This window comes from Rhinolophus hipposideros (assembly GCF_964194185.1).
Source record: "Rhinolophus hipposideros genome assembly, chromosome: 8".
NCBI classification, from domain to species: domain Eukaryota; kingdom Metazoa; phylum Chordata; class Mammalia; order Chiroptera; family Rhinolophidae; genus Rhinolophus; species Rhinolophus hipposideros.
This window is the reverse complement of record NC_138054.1, coordinates 69,584,269-69,606,435: the sequence shown is the minus strand read 5'-3', so window position 1 is coordinate 69,606,435 and position 22,167 is coordinate 69,584,269. Positions and strand designations below refer to the sequence as shown.

General features: G+C 53.1%; 1 protein-coding gene across 1 annotated transcript; it reads right to left on the bottom strand.

Moving 5' to 3' along the window:
• Window positions 1-229: 229 nt before the first annotated feature.
• RSPO1 (R-spondin 1) lies at window positions 230-21,764 on the bottom strand. The gene is made up of 6 exons (XM_081055817.1): window positions 21,027-21,764; window positions 15,969-16,338; window positions 5,496-5,687; window positions 3,412-3,561; window positions 2,963-3,151; window positions 230-2,222 (listed from the first exon to the last, which is right to left on the bottom strand). Exons 2-6 carry the CDS (start codon window positions 16,060-16,062, stop codon window positions 2,056-2,058), a joined length of 792 nt encoding a protein of 263 aa, XP_080911943.1. The 5' UTR covers window positions 16,063-16,338; window positions 21,027-21,764; the 3' UTR covers window positions 230-2,055.
• Between the last annotated feature and the right edge of the window lie 403 nt (window positions 21,765-22,167).

Genomic DNA, 22,167 nt, shown 5'->3' with positions numbered 1-22,167 from the left:
GAATAAAGACCCAAGTCCAGGCGACCTTTCTGGGGCTGTCTCCCCTCACATGCGCTCCAGGGCTCCCAGTTATCGTGGCCTTCTTTCAGTTCCTTCCAAACCAAGCTCCCTTCTGCCACAGGACATTTGCATGTGCTATGCCCTCCGTAGAGAGCTATGCTGTCCAATATAGTAGCCACTAGCCGCAGGTGGCTGGTAAGCACTTAAAATATGTCTAGTGCAACTGAAGAAATGAATCGTTAATGTTCTTTAATATTAATTAATTAAAATTAAAATTCAAAACATACTCAATTCAGTTATTGGCAAGTTTACCTCTTCTTGAAACAACTTGAGTCTGTGAATCTACTTTTCAACTTTAATTTTTATGAAACCTACATACAGCTCAAGTATTTCTGGTGGAAGTTTAGTGTCTAAATTAAGATATGTTATAAAGTGTAAAAATACACACAGAATGTTGAAGAGTTAGTTTCAAAAAAATGTAAAAGATCTTGTTCATTTTTTATATTGCTTACATGTTTAAAAAAGATGAACATTTTGCATGTTTGGTTAAAAAAAGATAAAATTAACTTCACTATTTCTTTTTACTCTGTAAATGTGGCTACTAGAAAATATTAAATTACATAAATGGCTCATGTTCTATTTCTATTGGACAGCACTGGACTAGAATGCCATTCCTTCTCTTTGTCTTAACTCCTTCTGCTTGTCCTTCAGAGCTTGGCTCAAATATCGTGTCCTCCGAAAAGCTTCCCTGAGATAAAGTCTTTGACTTTTATTCACTTTATTTACTTTCATAGCTATGTGTCTGTGCCAGTGGTTGCCTGCCCTTAACTCTGCCCAATTGTAATTACACATTTATTTGAATAATGACTTGATTCACACCTGTCACCCCAGCAACCTCTAAGCTCCACGGGGGCAAAGCCCATGGTTGGCTCCCCACCGGAAACCAAACACTGAGTCCAGAGTCCGGTGCACAGATGGCTGCCAGTGGACACTTCTGAACGCCATCAGAGGTGATTCCATCCCCTGTGCTGCCTTTGGGTCCAACTGTCACCAACTACCTCAGAGCACTCCCTCCTTCCAGGAGTACCATTCAGTGTGGAGATTCTACCTCTCCCAGATGGAAAGTCTTCCTCTATAGCTGACAAAAATCCCCTCATCCTTAGAGGTAGGTAATTAGAGCGGTGCTTCTCAAATGTGAATGTGCATGTCAGTTACCTGGAACCTTGTTAAATGCAGACTGTTTCACCAGGTCTGGGATGGGGCCTGAGAGTCTCATTTCTAACAAGCTGCCCAGTGACAACGCTAATGCAGGGCCACAGACCACACTCTGGGTATAGGGAAGCTGGTTATCATTCTGAGTATCACCCAAGTTTTGTTCCTACTCTGTCCGGGAGGACATTAGGGGTCTCTTAAACTTCAGCTGCATCCCTTCCCGCTCCCATGCACATACCACCAATTCCTGTACCCTGAAAAGAATGTGGTTCCTGTGGCTGCTGTTGTCATTTGGGTTTTGTTTTTAATTTGAAATAAACCTTTAAGCAGTTTTCAGAGCCGGGTAGCCCTGATATGGATCGTGGACGTGTAACAATCCTCTCCAATGGAAAAGCCACACAGCTGGAAATGCTGAGCAGGCCTCACGCTTTGGCTTCTGTCTGCCACTCCGGGCCGATCCTATCAGCTCCTCCAGAAGGCATCACTCTGCAAAAGTTTGGGCCTGCATGCTGGGCAGTGCAGTCTGCCAATCCACTGTTAGCATCGCAAACCAAGTGGGCCCTGCTGAGCCCTCTGCCAGGCAGAGATGACCTCTTCATCCCCGCCCTGTTTACATCGTGATGTCCGAGGGATAGAAGTGTCTTCCAGTGGCCTAGAGTGTCTGTGTTGTATGTGTGTGTGCATGTGCGCACACGCACATGTGTGCATGTATGTTGGCTGCATGTTTGGACACGGGGTCTGTGCCTCGTATGTGGAGTGTGTGTACTCCAGTTCCGTAAAGCTTCCGTCACACAGAGCAGTGCTGGACTCTTTCTTCATGGGCCTGGAGGCTGAAGAATGTCCCTAGGTGGGCCCTGCAGATGTGAGTGGCCCCACTGTCCCTTGCTGCGGTGGCTGTTGCTGGCCCTTGCGTCTCCGAGAGCCTGTGCCCGCCTCCTTGCTCTCCTTTCTGCTCGGGTTCCTGTTGGCGTTCTCCCGCCGGCCCTGGCCTCCCTTCCTCCTCTTCTGCCCTGCAACCCAATAGCAGGAAGTCAACAAAGGATGGCCTGCCGCAGGCCCAGGCATGGCCAATGGCCCTGGGAGGGGAGTGGGGAGGAAGCTGGGCTGGGGAAGGCAGGGAAGAGGCTGGATGTGCTGCCTTTAGGCAGTCGGGGTCTTCTGAAGGCCTCCTCTGGCCACCAGCCATTTCAGAGGACCCTGCAACATGGGAACTGAGAGGGCGGTCCCAAGAGCCTTTGTACCTTCTACCCCTCAACGAACCAGACACCCTCCTCTTCCTCATGTCTTCCTTGAACCTTGGGCCCCAATGGGTCAAGATGTTCAGTGCAGCTTTCAGGACAGGTAGGATGGTCCCCAGCCCCCTCTGGGGCCATCAGCTACATCAGCAACTGTATGCTGAGTGACCTTAATCAAACCACTGAACCTCTCTGGGTCATAGCACCCCCTTCCACACCCCATCTGACCTCTGAGGGCCCTTCCAGTGCCAAAATCTGTAGGCTCAGAAGAAATGGAGAAACTGAAAGGATGTGGACACAGAAGTTTCCAGCTCTCACCACACGGAGTTCTGGGTCTCTGAAAGCACCTGGCTAGGGTATATACACTGGTTTGCACAATATGGGGTGTTGAGTTGGGGGCTCCCCATTTGTCCCTGGCCTGGGACCCTCTCCCAGGCAGCAGGCAGGAAGCAGAGGTGGTCACCTCCATGGCTGTGCCCGAGCCCGGGCCCAGGGAGGCAGGGGTTGCAGCTCACCCTCAGGACAGGGTGTCCTCCACACTGTACAGCTCCGCATCTCCTTGGTGTCGGAGCAGACGGCATGGTCCCCCCCCGGGGCATGGAGCACCCTCCGTGTCCGCTCCTCAGAACCCCTCCGGAAACCACAGCGCCTCTTCTTCTTAGAGCAGGGCCCCCATGGGGACCACTCACTCATTTCACAGTGTGCTGGCAGGAAGGGAGGGAAGAAGGAGAGAAAAGAAGAGAAGGAGTCACATCTCCTCCTCTGGCCCAGAACACACCAGGGGAGCTTCTCCCACCTGCTCTCTGCCTGGGGCTCAGGCCCTGAGGACAGAAAAGTCCTGAGAGAAACCTCAAATCGTGTGTGTGGGGGGTAAGCTTTCTCTGGACAGCGCCCAGCCCATACTCCCTGCCGCCCTCCTCCTGGGATCCTGGACCCTCTGCCCGCAGCGCCCCTGGTGCCTTACCAGGACTGCTGCACTCTGTGGTGCCATTGGCAGCTGCAGAGCCCTCGGGACAGTCTGGGTAGCAGCGGCCCTTGTGCAGGTACAAGCTCTCCTTACACTTGGTACAGAAGTTGTGGCTGAAGCAGGCCTCGCAGTGCTCAATCTTGCATTCTGAGGAGAAGACCAAAGCGGGGGCATTTGGCTCAGCCTGGAATAGACACTTCCCCTCGTCCCCATCTTAACGCCCACCAGTCCAGGCCCACCCACACTGAGAGCAGGACGGTGGCTTGGAGCTGGTACATGCAAGAGAGGAGTATTGGGATGGAGGGAAAGGCAAGGACAGGGCCAGGGGAGGGGAGTGAGGAGGCTGAAGTGGCCACTCACCAGGGTCAGCCAATTCCAACCCAAACCCTGGAACCTGAGGTGAGGCCCAAGAGAGCCAGTTTCAGAGGAGGAGGGCAGGACCTTCTGGGATGAAGGAGGGTCCTAGCCTCTCATGGCATCCCAGGGATACAGTGACCCTCTGATTGTGGCTGTGTGGTCCCCTCTGTCCCCATTGCTGGGTATCCACAACACCCCAAACCCGGGATCTCTTCCAACCAGGTAAAAAGAATCAGTTTGGAGGAGAGGGAAATAATCCCAGGGCAAATTCCTCTCCCTCTGCAAGTGAGTTCCAGGAACTGCCTTGGTTAGACTATTGGGTCCCTCCCTGATCACCTACGCCAGCTCTCTTTCCTCTGGGGAAGTGGGGGAGGGTGGGTTGCAGGGTTGGAGAAGCAGGCGGGGTCTTTCACAATCTCTCCCTTCCCTGACCTAACCCCTTCCCTGACCCCTGGGAGGTGCTAAGCTCTTCCCAGTCTCTTGCACCTGGAGCCTGGACTGCCAGTTTCCCAGGAGCAGGCACAGCCAGGAACTCCCCACCCCAAATACCCTGAGGACCAAGCGGGCAGCCCCAGGGTCCTACCTCCAACCTCACAAGCTCTCCACCCCACCGCACCCTCCTCTGTGCCTCCTAGCCTCTGTGGCTTTGTCTCAGCTTCTCTCGCCCTCCTTCCTCCTCTCATGCTCTGATTCCTGGTTTTGGTTGCAGGTGAAATAGAACAATAGCAGTTACCATTTACTGAGAACCAGACAGAAAGGGCTTTACATATGCCTCTCACAACAACCCCAGGGGTAAAAACTAGTGCTCCTATTTTAAAGGTGAGGTTTTGAGAGGTTGTAACATGCCCAAAGTCACATAACAAATAGGTAGCAGAGCTGAGAGTAGAACCCCAGTCGTCGTCCCTCCAGGCCTCACTGTCTCCCTCCAAAGGGTGTTGTGAGCTCCACTGACAGGAGACCTGGAAATGCATTGCAAACTTCAGTGTCCTGAACAAATGGGAGGGAGCGCAGGCTTTGCTCGTGGGACTGTGTTCACAGCATGTCCCCCAGGATGTCACAGCTGAGGCAGGATGGAAGTATGACAGTACACGCCTTGAAGCACATGAAACAGTTGTTATACGGGAGAGGAACAGAGTGAGAAGGAGGGAGAGAACAGGCTCCCTGAAGCTTGAATTCCTCTGCAGTCAGTAGAGCCAGTGGTGGATTTTAAGCAGAAGTATGATGGGATAGGTTGTGTGTCTCAGAAGCATCTTTCTGGCTACAGTGTGGAGGGGAGATTAAAGGGAATCAGATGAGGGTTGGAAGGCAGATAAACAGACTATTGCCATCGTCCAGGAGGGAGGCAACGGGAGCCTGGGTAAGGCAATGGCAGGGGGATAGAAGGGAGATGAGCAGGTACGATTCAGTTATTGGATGGATGGGAGATGGCACACGTGAGAGGCTGGCTATCAGGATTATGGTTTGGGTGATGGCCTGGGACACAGGGATCTGGGAATACAGGTTGGTGCAGGTCTGGAGGGAGGAGATGCCATTCTGATATGAACACACTGAGCTGGAAATGCAGATGGGAAGGAGATGTCTGGCCGCGGCCACATACTTGAATCAGAATTCCTATAGCCCATCCTCGGGGTCCCCCTAATCCTCTTGCTGGCTACCAACAGTTCAAACTCCCTCCCCCAGGAACCAGAGCCTCTGAGGCCCTTGTGCCCCCTGCCCACACTCACTGATGCACTTGTTCATGTCGGGATTGCGGGCATCAAAGTATCCAGGAGGGCAGGACGGCAAGCAGACGCCCACCTGGCGGATGTCGTTCCTCTCGAGCAGGATGAACAGCTTAGGTGAGCACTTGAGGCAGCCGTTGACCTCTGAGCAGAGCTCACAGCCTTTGGTGCAGGCCTGATTCCCCTCGGCGCTGACTGCAAGTGTGCAACAGGGGCGAGAATGGGGCTGGAGGAGAGACGTCTCTTTCCCAGGCTCCCACAAGGATGAGAAGTAAGCAAATGGGAGTTTCCTTCTACAGAATGAACATGCTTTTCAGAAAGCCCAGGCCAGGCTGGCAGCTCTCTTCAAGGCTGTTTTATATACCTCCCGAGGGTCCTCTTAAGGGAACAGACGCCTGAAGCCAGAACTCCCACCCACCCTAAATGCCTCCATAGCTCCAGGCACAACACAAGCTCACCCTCCAGGCTCGCAACACCCTCCCCAGAGAAGCCACAGAAGTGGCTTCATGGAACCTCCTCGTACCCTTCCCGGAGGAAGAAAAGCTCAGCCTCAGGTACGGAAGTAGGGATTTTGTTTTAATCCTTGAGAAAGTTTTAAGGACAAGAGGGATAATAGGTTAACCTATCAGAGAGAAAGATCACCTGCTCAGAAAAAGGAAGACAACTGGAAGAAACCTATGTCTAGAACAGGGGTCTTAACCAGAGACAGTTTTGCTCCCCAGGGAACATTTGTCCTACTGGAGACTGGAGTTGCGACTGGCATCTAGGGGAGAGAGGCCAAAAATTCCCCTACACAGCCTACAGTGCACGGGGCCGTCCCCACAACAAATTGTCAGGTTCAAACTGTCGGTGGTGCTCAGGCTGAGAAACCCTGGCTTAGAACCCGCCTCTGAGACAGCATGATCTCCAGCCACAGCGCAAGGCTCAGAGCTTCCATTTCCTTCCCTCAGCCACTTGTTGAACCAACACCCACGGAGCCCCTGCTAGGTATCCCGTGCTGAGTGAGCGATGGGGACAAGAGGCCTCGCCCCGTCACTCATCTTCCAGTGGTGCAGACAGACTGGCGGACAGGCAAATGCTATCGCAGGACCAAGCAATCATGGACCCGAAAAGAAGAGAGGGAGAGTCACAGAAGAGGTGCCATTTGGGCGAACTCTTGAGACGTTAGTAGAGATTTGTCCATTAGGGAAGAGAGATAAAGGCCCGCTAGGAGCAGGACCACAGAGGTGTAAACCGACCCAAGGGGAATAGCAGATAATCTGGGGGAGCAGGCAAGAGGGGTTGGAGGAGAGTGGTGAAACATACGGAGTCCTATCCTGAGGAGCCTCTAATGTCATGCTTAGCAACTTGTACTCGATCCTGCCAGGCTGCATTTCCCAAAGAATATTCCCCGGAACATGATTCCCCTCGATGTTCCGAGGGGATTGTGGAGAACAGGTCACTGAATCAGGAAAGATTGAGAACCACAGGGTCCAACAAGTCTAAACAGGATTCTTTACTTCTTACACCCTTTATTATGCTCCTCTGCTGAGTGCCTCTCCAAGACGGGGACAGAGAGAGTTGCATTTCCCAAACATTGGGCCACAGAACCCTTGTTTTACAGAGTTTTCTTGGGACCTTCCTGAGAGCTGACAGGAGGCCACTGGCAAATTTTAAGCTGGAGCAAGACCTGGTCTGATTGACATGTTGGAAAGGTGCTTCTGACAGCCGGGATGGAGCCCAGAGACTGAAGGACCACGTGGAAGGAAACTGACCATCAGATCAGCCCAGTGAGAAAGTCTTAAAATTCGGTTCAGTGGAGATGGAGAGAAAAAAGACTTCAGAGATGCTGAGAGAATACAATCAGCAGGCCACGGTGACGGATAGGAGGGGAGGAGTCTGGGGTGAGTCCCAGCATTCTGGCCCCGGGTACGGGTGAACCGGGAGGCCAGTCCCTGAAAGAGGCCCCTGGGAAGAAAAGCAAGTTGAGAAGTAAACAGGTGAAGGAGAGGAGTATGAGTCCCTTAGGAGGAGCCAGGCAGCGAGAAACTATAGATACAGGCAGGGAGCTGGGGGAATCAGAACGGAGATGGCAGGAGATCATGCAGGACCCAGAGCTCAGGCTTCAGAGTCACGGGACCTGGAGTCAAATCCCCAGCCTGTGACCCCGGGCAAAACACTGCATCTTGTGTGCCTCCCCCCCCACCCCCAGAAAGGAAGATGAGGATGCTGTGGGAGGAACACCTGCTCCAGGAAGGGGCCCTGATTGCAGGAGAATGAGGAAGAGGTTGGAAGGTGAGCAGAGGGAAAAAGAATAACAAATACAACAAGAACAAAATCACAATCATAATAATGGCAGCTGATTACGAAGTGTCGAACACTCATTCGGTGGCAGCACGCTCTCAGTGCGTCAGAGGCATTGACTCATGTAAGCCTTACAACCCACGAGGTAGGTATTATTATTTTCTTTTTAATCCTCATTTTTACAGATAAGGAAACGGAGAAGTGAAATGACTTGAACAAGGCTTCACAGCCAGTATGTATGTGTTCCAGGCGGAGAGAAGAGGGTCTGAAGGCCAGTGATAGGACAATGGGAGTTGGCATGGACATTGATAGGCAGGGCTAGACTGATTTCTTTTTTTTTTTTTTTTTTAATATTTTATCCATTTTTATTTATTTATTTATTTTTTTGAGAGCCCACTGGCCCATGTGGGAATCGAACCGGCAGCCTTCGGAGTTAGGAGCATGGAGCTCTAACCGCCTGAGCCACCAGGCCGGCCCAAGACTGATTTCTTTTAAAACATAGAATTTATTTGTATAGCGTCAACGTTATTGAATCAATCAATACATTAAAGAAATTAATATTGTTCTTGTTGGTTTAATTATTATGAGAGGAAAATTATTCCAAATGTTACATTGGAGTCATGAGAGAGCCCTTGGGATTATTTTTCCACTTGGGGCCTTTATGCAGCGATATTACAAATTAATAAACCACTGCGGATACGAGGTACCGTTTCTACTTCAAAGATATTAAATCCTTTATTACTCAAGGATTTCACTGAATTCGTTGTTGAAATGAATGCTCCCTCTTGGTTTTTGCCTCGGTTTCAATAACTGAAGTCATCCAGGTGTCCCATTTGCAGCCTCTACAGCTACGTTCATAATCATGTTTTCCTTCCTTATCACTTTCGTTAAGGACAGATTTGCAAAAAGCCTTCTCAGAATGCTGCGGCCTGCCTCCCGTCCAACCAACAACAAATCTCAGAGGGCATTTTCCTTCAGATCTGTCAGTAACACAACAAGAAAAAGTATGGCACACGTGGGCGTCTGAAATTAGTTCAGCATAGCTGGAATCTGGAGTCCGTGGTTAGAGCTGACGCTGGAGAGGGAAACAGGGCCCAGACAAGGAAGGGTCTTAAATGCATAGGGAGCAGTTTGGACATTATCCTAAAGGCAATGAGCAAGCGCGGTGGGTTTAAAATAAGAGCCATGGTCAGGATTCCATTTTAGGCAGATCGCTGTTGTGTAGAGAGTGGGTTGGATGGAAGGGAGAAGACACGTGAGCTATGCAGGCCAGACAAGACAAGGTGATGTCAGGAAAGGACAGCTGAGGATGATGTGGAGGTGCGACAGGATAGCTGTGGCCTCCTCACTGAGGAGGAGCAGGTTTGGGTGCGGATGTGATGAGTAGTTGAGTTGTAGGTTGTTGAGGTTGTGGTTTCTGTGGGATACCCAGGGAAGGGCTCTATTAGGCAGTTGAACCTGTGGGTCTGGAGCTCAAGAGAAACATTTAGGCTGCAGATGGAGACATGGAGTCCTTAACATATAAATAGTCGTTGAAGGCATGGAGGTCCACGAGGTGGCAAGGAGAGCAGGTGTAGAGAGTCAGACTAGGAATTAGAAATTTAAGAGAAGGACAAAAAAAGGAAGGCTAGCTTAGAGGCTGAGAAGGAGCAACCAGACGGAGAGGGGACACTCAAAAGCATATGACATCATGGAAGCCAAGAGAAGAGTATACTCAACAGGGGAAGGAGGCGTCACATGACAACTGCTGCTAAGGTGTCATGTAAAGAACAGCAAGAAACAGGTTGTTGGTACTCTGGGTGGGGGTGGAGAGGAGGGGCAGTAGTTAAGGAGGAAAAGGAAGGTGAGGAAAGAGGGTCATCTCATTTCAGGAAACCAGCTGTGGAAAGGGGGCGAGAACTCAGGGATCCGTTCTGGTCGCTGTCATTGTGGTTAAATCCGCGGGAGGAGAAGCATTCAGGGCAGACGCTGTGCAGCGGGAGAGGAGGGCCAAGGGCTGAGGCCTGGGCAATACTCACAGTCCACAGACAAGAAGAGGAAGAGGGGTGCAGAGAGAAGCTGAGAAGGAATCATGGGAAGGTGGGAGGGGACTGAGAGAGAGAGGGAATAGAAACTGTTGGAGAGACCGCAGGGACCAGGACGGAGAGGAGATCACGGCCAGGGAGCCCTGAGGCGAATCTGGGAGGCTGGCGTTAGGAGGTGACCTTGACAAGTGCAGTTTTGGTGGAGTGGCAGGGATGAAAGCCAACCCACAGTGCGCTGAACAGTAGAAAGGATCGACGTGGGAGTAAAGCAAGAGGGACAGAGGGTCCAAGAACATAGAGAGAGGAAAGAGACCAGCTGGGAGCAGAACTATGATTACAAGACTCAGAGGTAGGCTAAAGGCCTAAGGATGGGGAAGGTCAAGACACAGAGCTCAGGTGGTAGGACTGGCCTTGGGCTTGAGGTCAGGATCAAGGACAAGGGACAAGGGACTAGGGGGTTGAGCTCCATGAGGTTTTGGGGCTCTGAAGGAGGAGAGGGGTTAAGTGATGGGCAGGGGTTAGTTCAATGAGGAAAAGGATGCTTCTCAAAGGGGATAAGAACCAAAGGGTGTTCTCAGCTTAGCAAGGCTAACGGATGGGCAGGGAGGGGATGGAGAGCCAGAGGGTAGGGAGGCTCTGTGTGTGTGTCCAAGGCAGATAGTGGACGTTACATAATGATTTAAACGGAAAAGCCAGGACTCGTTCTTTCTGTGGACGTTTACTGCACATCTAACACATGCCCAGAGCTGTGTTAGGAGCGGGGAATGTGGAAGTGCAGCAACACAGGCCCACCTCGGAATGTGGGAAGCAGGGCTGGCTGTGCGCTGCGGTGAATGGAGGAGCAATGAGGGCACTCCCTCACCTGGCCTAGCCGGCTAGGTGAAGAGGGTGTGCCTGGCAGGAGGCAGCCTGTGCAAAGGATCTGAACGTCCTCGAGCGTCCGCAGAATGGAAACTAGGGCTTTATTCTATTGGCAAAGGGACCACAGAAGGGCATGGTCAGATTCACAGTCTGACAGGCTCCCTGAGGCTCCTGTGTCTATGATGGCCGTGAGGGTGGGGGAAGTGTGCAGGGGAGCAGCCCTGAAGGGCTATAGCCTGGCCAAGAAAGCTGGCTCAGTGTGTGTGTGTGTGTGTGTGTGTGTGTATGTGTATACGTGTATATGTGTGTGTTGTGTGTATATGTGTGTTGTGTGTGTGTTGTATGTGTATGTGTGTGTTGTGTGTGTATGTGTGTTGTGTGTTGTATGTGTATGTGTGTGTTGTGTGTATATGTGTGTATGTGTGTGTATGTGTGTGTTGTGTATGTGTGTATGTGCGTATATGTGCGTGTGTGTGTTGTGTATGTGTGTATATGTGTGCATGTGCGTATATATGTGTTGTATATGTGTGTGTATGTGGGTGGGTGGGTGTACGTGTGTGTGTGTATATGTGTGCCTGTGTGTGTGCACGAGGGCTCAGAGAGGGGATGGAGCCTCCTTCCCAACTTCCTCACAAACCCCCCTCACACAGCTCAGCCCTCGCTAACCACCCTGCCTTCTCCCTCGGCTCCCAAGCACTTAATGAAGCCCACTTCACTGAGCCAGGAAGGCAAGGCTCTGCCCTCCTCGATTTCTTTGTTGCTTCTCCTCCTGCTCCATCCTTGTCCAAAACCCTTCAAATTGATATTACTGTAATCAGGCCTTGCCCCAGGGTGGCTTAGAGCCCCTGCCTCCCTGAAGACTGGCTTCTGGCCATAGTTCCCCCTCTTAAAGAGACTTGATTTCTCTCATAGTTCCCCAACCTTCTCATCTCCAGGGATCTTTCTGAAACCAAAATTTTGAAGGTGTCACCTCCCTACTTAAAATCCACCCACAGTTCCCTAGGCCTGCAGAATTAAGACTCAGTTCCTCCACCTGTCCTAAAAAGTTCCCATGAGCAGATCCTACCTGCCTCATTTCTCAACACTGCCCCTAAGCAATATGGAACTATTTTTGTTTCTCTGGGCACATCACACTACTTCACACCTCTATTCCTTTATACAAGTTGGTCCTTCTACCTGGAACACTCTCTGCCTCCTCCTGAGCCTGACTAACTTCTTCAAGCCTCAGAACTAAAGTCACCTCCTCTAGGAAGTCTTCCCTGATCTCACATCCCTGCAGAGACTGAATGGAATATATCTCTGTGTTCCCACACCCCCAGTACTTGAATCCATTGTGGTAGACATCAACATGTGTCATTCTTCACTGCTAATATGCTTTTTCCTCCCACCAGAAAGAGCTTTGGAGGGCGGAGCCTATCTCATTTCTGAATGGTAGCCCAGTGAAGGGGTGAGGCCCCACAACAGGATGAGGATTCCCCCCAGAATGTAGGGCTGGAGATGTGTTGAGTGAGGCAGAGGCTCGGGGAAGAGAGCATATGGGTGAAGCGCACTGTGTGTTTGACAGAGTGTGGGGAGAGGGAATGGATAGGAATGGGGGCTTGGGGTGGACTGGGTGAAGGTCAATGAGGGGTAGAGAGGAACTCGCCAGGACCCAGAAGAGGGATGACCTTCGTATCTAGCCTTCGAGGAACTAGATTCAGTAAGAGACCTGATTTCTAGTAAGAAACCTGAGTTAAATTAGTGGGAGTGGGGTAGGAGGTGACAGAGAATGAGACCTCAGTGAAGCAAGGGCCCTTCTCAGGCTTCACACTCTCCCAGGAGATGTGTCTATTCCTGTAGCCCAGGGTCATCCTGGGGCATACCCCCCAGGAAGATCTAGCATTCTTTAACTCAACTGGGAGCTTAGTTTAGACCTTCACTTTTTCTCACCTGGGCCCAAATAGACTGAACTGGCCTTTTGCCTCCCACCTCAAGCCACCTCCCCTCACCCCTTCTGCAGCTGGAACATGCTGCTTCCCTGACTGAAACCTCTCAGGGGCTCCTCATTACCCACAGCTCCAGTCAGGTCAAGTGCAGACTCCTCAGCATGACGCGTACAAAGCACCATCTGAACTCTGTGGTGTCATCCCCCCAGGGTGCCCCTTCAGCCCCCGGCAGCCCTGGCCTCTGGGGTGTCGGGCTTTTTATTTTACCAGCACAACCCTTCCTTTCAACAGAAAAGAGTCTCCATGTATGAAACAGATATGAGCACAGCTGCCCCAGTTAAGACCCTAGGCTCCCCCAAACTTCTTAGAAACTATTTCTCCAGCTACCGCTACTAGCTATACCCCATTTCCTGAGCAAACACTCTCAGCCTCCGCCCAGCTCCACACCTGTGCACGTGCTGGTCCCTTGGCCTGAATGCCTTCCCCCCCCCCCCCCACCTTCTACACCTTTGCCAAGAGATCACCTACTGGGCTCTAAAAACAACTCAGGAGGCACTGGCTCTGGCCCTCCCAGCCCCTCCCCCACCCTCAGGTTGCTTCCTGTTTCCTCCTCGCAACTTGACACTAGATTGAAATTGTCTCTTCCCCTGCCCTTCTCACTCAGGGACTCCTCAAGATTCATCTCTGTGACCCAGGTCCAGCCTCTGTAGATTCCAAATGGATGTTTGTGGAATAGCCCAAGAGATGAATGGGGCGGGGGAGGGGGGGGGGTGGAGAGACTCTACAAGTTAGTGTGAAAGGGGACAAAAACTCCAGGTGGAAAACAGTGCAGCAAGAAGGGCCAAAAAAGGGGTCCCACTTCTGGAGGAGTCAGGGTTCAGTGAAGGAAGGGGGCTTCATGGGAGGCGGGGTAAGACTGAGCAAGGGGGCCCAAGAATCCTGTAGGAGAAGGGTCTCGGTAAAGGGAGGGGGCACTCAAGGTGAGGGAGGGTGAGGGGCAGGAAATCCAGGTGGGAAGGCAGTCAGGAGAGGGTGAGGGACAGTGAGGGTGAGTGAAGAGTGTGCTTCGAGTGAGGGTGGGTCCTCAGTGAGTGGAGGAGGGGAAGGATGCCCTGCGAGGGCTCATAACTCAGCCAAGGAATTACGTGCTCAACGTCTCCCCCTCCACAGAGGGGGAGACCATCAGTCACACCCGAGATCAGCCATTTCTGGGCTCAGAACTGATGTGTGGCTCCGGATCAGAGCTATAGCAGGTGGTCGCTGGTGGCTCTACCAACAAGCAGTCACAAGATGGCGGACAGAGTCCAGAGACCTAGCAAGCTACCTCTGCCCCACTGGCTACACAGTGCCTTCCACATGGTCTGGAGGCCACACACAGCTATCTCACTCCTCTGTCTTCCTTCCTCCACTCCCCCTGATACCCAAGGGCAAAATGGTCACCACATTGTTTATATAACAATGACATGCATCCCCAAGTCAACATGCAGCTTGATGTTTCACCAAGGTTTCACTATATATATCTCTCATCTCACATAAGCCTAACTATATTCCTATACAATGACACCTGCAGCTTTACGGTTATTATTTAATAAGTATTGCCTAGCAACATCCACCATCCTCATCTCTCTCTGAGCCCATGTCTCTCTTAGATCCTCACTGCACCTGGAGTCTTTCCCCCTCACCTTACCCCAATCTCATATCTCACCACCAAGGATGTCTGTCACTTACACCACTGGGTTATTGCTGCCGCGGCTGTGGGGTGGGCTGTAGCGAAACTGTCAAAATTACTATATTCGATTGGCCATTGCTGGGACTGGGCCCTTTCTGATGGCCAGAGCAGTTCTTTTTTTGTGCAACAGTTTAGAACAACAGGTCTCCTGCCCCTGGTTTTGGTGGAGTGTGGATCTGCACGTGTGAGGGGCAGCATGACCACTAATGCACAACGCACGAGCCTGAGAGGGGTTCCTCTCATACTCTCTGTCTCATCTCGGAAATTGAGGAGACTGATTATAAACCGCTAAACCGCATCTGGCCCGTGGAGTCCAAAATACTGGCGGCGACAGATGAGAAGGGAGGAAAATCAAGGCCTCGCTGCTGATTAAACCTAACCGTCTCTAATTGTTTGTTAAGCCAGGGATTTTCAGCTTCACCAGTTCTCTGAGCTTCTCTCCCCGGGTTCTGCCCTTGGCCGCTCCCGTGGGGACCCAACCAAACTCTGCTGCCTTTCAACTTTTAATGGAGGCCTCAGTCTGCAGCCCTCAAAAGTGAGCTAAGAGGTGGCTGGACCAGGCTTCAGAGGAGCTGCCTGCCTATGGGTGTGACATCTCTGATGGCGGATGTAAACACAGGCCTCCACCCCACTCCCTACATGTGTCTCTCACATGCACTGGCCACTTCCACAGAATAATGAGCAGGTACAGAACGCCCATCACTGGAGACTTTTAGCAGAAGCTGGAGGACCTAAATTTTGGGAGCACCTAAGACAGGACTCTGTGAGGGACAGTGAGGGCAGTGGGCACAAGTTCATCCTGAACTCTATCAAGCTCTGTCTTCAAGAAGACTAGACTCACAGGAATCAGAAGACCTGGGTTAAAATACGGACTGTGTGTCCGTAGGCCTGTCATCTCTTCCCCTTTCTTAGCTTCAATTTCCCCATCTGTACAATGATAGGATTTATTTTATTTTAAGCTGTGAGAACTCTTTCTTCCAATGATATCTTATATGGAATCTTACAGAAAACAGGGAAGAGCCAAGTTTTTCTGGCAGGAGGGGCGGTAGGGCCTGTCTCCTGCCCACTTGCCTTCCCTTCACCCCTCCTCCCCAGTGCATCTCCTTGATTCCCACTGGACAGGGTTAAAAACCACAGGGGTGGACAGTCTAAGCCTCCTGTTCCACGGTGCCTGCCCCACGATCTGGGCAGGGGAGACTTGTGGCCACCACCAAGCTGGGCAAAGTTCCTGTCCCAAAGGGGTTGCACGTGAGCCACCACTAAAAGAAAGGGCCCTGAACTGTCAGTAAGAGGGAACCAAACACCCTGGGGCGAAAGCCAGGACACATCCCCTCAGATAGCACATAAAGCTGCTGTTATGTCAAAGGGCACAATCCACACACTGGATCCGCAGGAGAGAGGGGTTACTATAGAAAGCAGAGTCTTCAAAGCGGGAAATAGACAAAGTGAGGAATCTACGTGGTGGGCACTCTCAACAAATTAATCCACAAACTGGATAATCCACAAACAGGACAATCTGTTGAGCAATCTACACATCTGTAATAGACAAAGTAGAGATCGGCAACAGGCATCACAGAATGAAGCCACCAGGCCCGTCCCCAGGGGCCCCCTCCCACTCCCATGGCTCCTGCCCTGTCGCCCTGTTGATACTCACTCCGCCTCTGTCTCTTCCCTTTGATGCCCCGGCCGCCAGCAGTGAGATGCATCCAGCTCAGAACCAGGGCCACCACACACAGCCCAAGCCGCATAGTCACTTGCCAGCTCTAGGCCCCTGGTAGGAGGGGTGGTCTCTGGGGCAGTGGATGGCGCAGGGCTCTTGCTAACGCCTCCGGGGCTGGGTCAACAGCAGGAGGCCCAGGCCTGGGCCTCGTCCCAAATCCACCATAACCTCAGGTGGGGACAGAGTGGGTGTAGGGAGCCCACTTCTCCATAAGGAGGTCCAGAGAGCTTTCCTCAAAGGCACTTGGGAATGTCACATGGGAGAACTCGTTGTCACTTCAGCAGGGACACCTCCAAAACCCAACCTGTTGTGGGAGGAGAGAGAATGATTAATTCCAGGGTACTATGGGGTACCCCCAATTTATGCCTCCTATACTGCCAGGTGGTCTCCTGCCCAGGAGACTGTGAGAACTCAGAATGTTTGAACATTACAAGTTGCCCACCTGGCACCCCCACAGGAGAAATCTGTTCCTTTTCCCATCTTGCAGAATTCCCTAACCTGGGACTAGAGCTGGCTACCCAAGCAGCTGGAATATGGTGGACCCTCAAACTAAACTTGTGGATCATTGGGAACCAGCTGATCCCTACCCAATATTGGCCAGTTCTAACTGGAAGTCCTTCTTTAGGTCTACCCTATAGACCTCATGCTGCAGTAACATCATGTCTGTTGAAGAGGAGCTCTCTCTGTCCTTCTGTGACTGACCCTTCAGCTTTCTCTTCCCAGTGCTGCGTCACCCCTATGCCTTTCACCTATCCTGGAGCTAGAGCAGTGGCCCCTGACAAGTTGGCAGACTCTGCGTAGCCCTTTGGGCTTGGCGGGAGAAAAGGAAGTAAGGCTTCCCGGGCCACAGAAACTCTGACACAGCAGGCCTGGTGGGCCTGGCCTTTGTGAGAGGATAAAAGAGGCAGCTATGCCTGCTCTGGCCAGAGACATAGAGAATGGGGATAATCCCCAGCCCAGTGAGAGCCAGGTCTCCGGATGGCTGGCTGGATGATGGGGGCAGGGGGAGCTAGTCCTTCCCCAACAAAATGTGTCTGGGAAGCTGGAGACCAACCTGGGAGTCAGAGGATGGAACCCCAGTGCACACTCACAAGATCGAATGCACTCATAGCAGAGGCCAGCCCTGGCATTGCTGCATACCAACGTCCCCTCACGCAGGGATAGGAGGAAACAGGGAGTCTTCAGGAGGCTTTGTGGATGCCAGGGAAGGATCGCCCTCCCACCCACTGGTTAGATGCCTTTAGACAAGTTGCTTAGCCTCTCTGAACCTCAGACTCCTCATCTATAAGACCGGGATAAATATGCCTATTTCACAGGCTTGCTCTGAGTTGGCCGAGTTTTGGCTTACGAATGAGAAATCTGAATTGCTGGAGTAGAGGTGCCTTTCCCAGCCCCTGTCCCAACCAGCTCCCCTTCTGCCTCTCAGAGAGGCCCCAGGAGAGCCCACCTGCATGGCAGATAAATCATGATTCCACAGGGAAGATCAGCACCTCCCTCCTCAGCCTCTCCCACTGGCTTTGAAGGCCAGACACACTCAAGTGGTTAAGCTGCCTGTGAGAAGTGTTTACATGAGGCTGATGGATCCCACCTGGTGCTGGGGCCAGAGCCAGCAAAGATGCCCCCAGCCACCCTTAATGCCCTGTGAGCTGCCAGCCCCTACCTGCTCCTCTAGTACTCCCTGCGTGACCTGCAAAAGCCTTCCCATTCCTCCCCACCCCCCACTACACACTTCCATCACCTTGAGTTTATCAAACTGGGGTCTTTAGCCCCAAGTACATAGTCTCAGAGGTTTGCCTGAGAGCATGACGGTCAAGGGCATAAACTTCAGAGTCAGACTGCCTGGCTTCCAATGTTGGCTCCCCTACGTGTTAGCTGTTACTTTGAGCTAATTGCTTAGCTGATCAGAACCTCAGTTTCCTTATCTGCAAGGGGGTTGTTTTTTTTTACAGTTTCAGTGAGTTAATACATGAAACTGCTTAGAATGATGCTTGGCACATAGCGAGGACTCAACAATATTCATTGTATTTCCTATGAGCAAGACTTCACTTTGTGGCTGCATTCTAATGGTCATCTAAGAAGCAATGTGAACCGTTTTTGTTATCATCTAGATATGAATCTTAACACCGAGCACTGTTATGCAAGGCCCATATTTGCATTTCTCTCTATGGTTGATCACCTGGCCCCCAGCGTGATCCCTCAGAGTGATAGCGTTAACCTTTCATTGCAGCATTTCTCAAACTGAGGTCTGAGGACCCCAGGCAGATAGATCCTCGGGGTACCATCGGTCGTTACACTGACAGACCCTGGAGAAGACCACCTGAGAAACACCTGGTGTTAAATCCTGGGTCTGTGAGACAGGTCTCACCTCTGGGGTCCTTGGCACAGAAAAGGTCTCCTCCGCACCTCAGCACTCCCTGTGCCTGCCCTGCTCCAAGCGAAGCTGGCACTTCAGGATTAGTGCTCAGCAAAGGTTAGCTGCCTTCCTCTACTTCCCTCTACTTCCCTGCCACTCCCCACCAATCCTCCCAGGTCTTACTTAGCTTTCAGCCTGCTCTTGCCATGCTCTCCCAAGTCCTGGCCCACGCCCGCTCAAAGCACCATTGAACCAGGATCTCAGCTACTATGTTTCCCTGAAAATAAGACCTAGCCAGACCATCAGCTCTAATGTGTCTTTTGAAGCAAAAATTAATATAAGACCTGGTATTGTATTATATTTATTCTATTCTATCCTATTCTATGCGATAGACCCGGTCTTATAGTAAAATAAGACAGGGTCTTATATGATTTTTTTCTCCAAAAGACACATTAGAGCTGATTGTCCAGCTAGGTCTTATTTTCAGGGAAACACGGTAGGAAATGGGGAGGAGGGTCTAGATCTGAATGTCACTGGAGCTAGTGACACTGGTCTCTCTTACCCATCACTGGATGGGAAGAGTTCCAAACACTTGAAAAAATATGTACAGATACAATCTACTCTGAAAAGGACCTAAGAGTTATTAGACCAGGGGTACAAGCAACAAATAGGAAGGAAATTGCATGTGCATCTGTATGTGAGGGGGGAAGGAAGCAAAGGGCAAATGCCCCATTTAAAGGGAGCATATGCTGTTCAACTCCAGTTGGTTGTTGATAGGCAGAAATAATGACTGGATACTGCCAGATACGATTTTTTAAAAGTTGAAAATTCGGAATTTTATGTGAAATCTGATTTTAAAAGCTGGATGGGTCCCAGACTAGGAACCCTGCAGTACCAAGCCCCAGCTCATCCCTGCTCTTCCCCACCACACACACACACACACACACACACACACACACACACTACCACGTGGGCTAGGGCTGAGAGAGGTGATAGGAGCTGATGACTTTCTTTTAAAGTAGCCTGCCTCATTTCTATTAGTTCCCTTGCCCCGTAGGTTATATGGCAGAAGCAATTCATTTTTTGAGGCCCATTACTCTTCACAGGCAGAGCCAGCAATGGAAAGTGCTGGCAGTGATCAAGGTCTCAGGCATCTGTGGGGGGTGAGGAAGGGCATTTTGTCTCAGCCAGGGTGGGAGGGAGGGATTCACATTCATCACGGACCTGCACCACCTGCCCTGTATTAGGCCCTCATTTACTCCTCAAGGAGGAAAGTAAAATTCTTCCCCTTTTACTGGCACTGAGAGGTTAAGGGTCTTGCACTTATAAACCTCCTCAGTGACCAGCTACTTACGGAGGACTGGGGAGCTGGAGGGCGGGGCAAAGAGCAGGGAGCTGGTGGGTGGGGGCCCGAGCCAGCTTAGAGACTAGACCCACAGAGGTGGGGAAGGGGCTGGAGGCAGAGGCACAGCTCGGGTGGGAGACCGAGGCGAGAGGCCACTCGTGCTAGGTGGTCCGGGGAAGGGGAGCGCCCAAGCTAGGGAGGGGGACACAGCTGGGAGTGGAGGTGAGGGCGGGGACTCAGTCCCCCCAGAGGGCTGGAATACCTTTCACCTTCTTGCCTGTAACACTATCAGGATAAATTGGTATTCCGTCCGGGGCGGACACAGTCCCAAAAATGTAAACCATCCACATCATTTCTCATTAGCCCTCCCCAGGACCCGCTACGGGTGTAGAGTTTTGGGGGCAGTGGGCTGGCGGGTGGGGGCAGAAGACTTGCTAGACGGAGGGTGGGCCCCAGTGCTTGCTCGCCTGACCTGTGGGGGTTAGTGTCCGCCACCCCCGCCCCCAGCACCAAGGGCGGGGAAGGCTCCCTGTCGTCCCTCCGTCACCGCTCCAAGCGTGCGAATTCTCCCCTCGCGACCATCCCGAAGGGGCCCGACAGGTGCAGGGGGAGGGGAGACCTGAAGTTCCCCGACTGCCCCCGCCCGCCCCCCAAATCCAAGAGTACTCTCCAAGTCCCAGAGACCGGTTTCATAAGAAAACTCCTGCCCCCAAGTGCGCGTACTCAAAACCCGCCCTTGCCCTCGGGAGCGCGGGGCGAACACACGGCCCCCACCTCCCCCAACCAAGCAATGTCATCCTGCCCCGCGGGACACTGAGCCGCGCCGCCTCGCAGCTCCCGGGGGCCGCCGCGCAAGCTGCCTGCCACGTCGGACCCGGGCCCGGCCCGCAGCGCTGGGGTGTGGCTAGTAGGTAACCAGGGGCCGCAGGACTAGGAGGGATGCGAGGGGATGAGACCAGGGATCAAAGGTTCTGAAACGCGGGTGGTGTGGAATAGGGCTGGCGGACTTGGGGAGGTCCGAACTACGAGTGCAGACGGTCCTCGGGGCTGCGGGGAACCCGACGCAGCAAACGGAAGGCGGCTGCGCACTGGCGGGAGGGGTGACGCGGGCGGGGGGCAGCAGGACTTGCAGGAGGGGACCCCGGAGGTGCCCTCTGCCGCCCGCGCTGGCCGCAGAGCAGTCAGAAGTCCCCTTCCTCTTGCTGTCTGGCCCCGCACTCGGCTCGCCAAGCCCCGACGGGACGGCCCGCGGCTCCCCAGGCCCCGGGGAAGGGGCAGCTCAGGGGGCACTCACCTCCACGCTGCCAGCCGCGGGGGGGCAGGCCCGGGAGGGCCGAGGCGCGGCCGGCTCACCCGCCAGCCGTACGACTGTCCCCGGCTCCCGGCTCTCCCGCGCTCCGCCCGCGGGTTCCCAAGTTGCTCAATCTGCGGGCCGCTCCGCTCACGCCCTCCGGGGCCAGCGCCCCACCCGGCGCATCGGTCCTCGGGCGGCGCGGCTGTGTCCGGCGCTCGCTCTCCGCCGTGTCCCTCCCGGCGGTCCGCTCCCGGCTCTCCTCCCGGTGCGCGTGCTTGCCGTCGCGCCTCCGCTCGGCCGGAGCTCCCAGCCGGGAGAGGAGCCAGTCCTCCGCTCGCACGAGGGAGGGAATCCCCCCCTTTGCAGTCCCACCTCCGCGCCGGCCCCCCTTCCCGGGATCCACAGCAAAAAACGGACTGGAGCGCCAGGCCCGGGAGTCCGCAGCCCCCTCCCGCACGCCCTGGCCCGCTGCTGGGGCGCCGCGCTGGGAGCGCAGGGCTGGCAGCCGCACGCGTGCTCTCGACCCTGGCGCAGACCCTCAGCCCTCCTTCTTCTCCTCCCCCCGCCCTGCATCCCGGGGATTCCGCGCAGCCAGAGCAGACGCCGCAGCTCCAGGCATCCTCGGGTCAAAACTGGGCGGAGGAGCCTGGGGAAACCTCAGTTTCCCTATCAGGATCCCGGAAAATGACAAGAACCAGCTCAGCCGGGTCTGTCGTCTTGGCCACGCCCGCCTCCTCTGAGGGTCAAGTCTTCAGAGCGTCTTCCCAGGTCAGAGAAAACATGAGGCTGTAAGAGCGACCCCTAGAACCCAGGTGAGGACACTTCCACACCGGAACTGGCGTAGGAGAGTGAGGGAGCCTTGGAAATAAAACCTAAATTCAAATCCCTACTCAATCACTTACCAGCTGTGTGGCCATGCCTAAGTTACTCAATCTCTCTGAGCTTCCGGGTTCTCATCTGTTTTGAGGGTTCAGTGAAATGAGGGGTCCAAGTGCCTGGTAAGTGGTAGGGGCTCCATAAGTGTTTGTGGGATGGACCCTGAAGGGCTGCGGACACCTGCAGGGACCCAGAAGGTGTTGAAGTCAAGCCCGAAGAAGACAGGCAGGGAGGCTCACTTCTTAGGGTGGCACCCAGCGGCTCT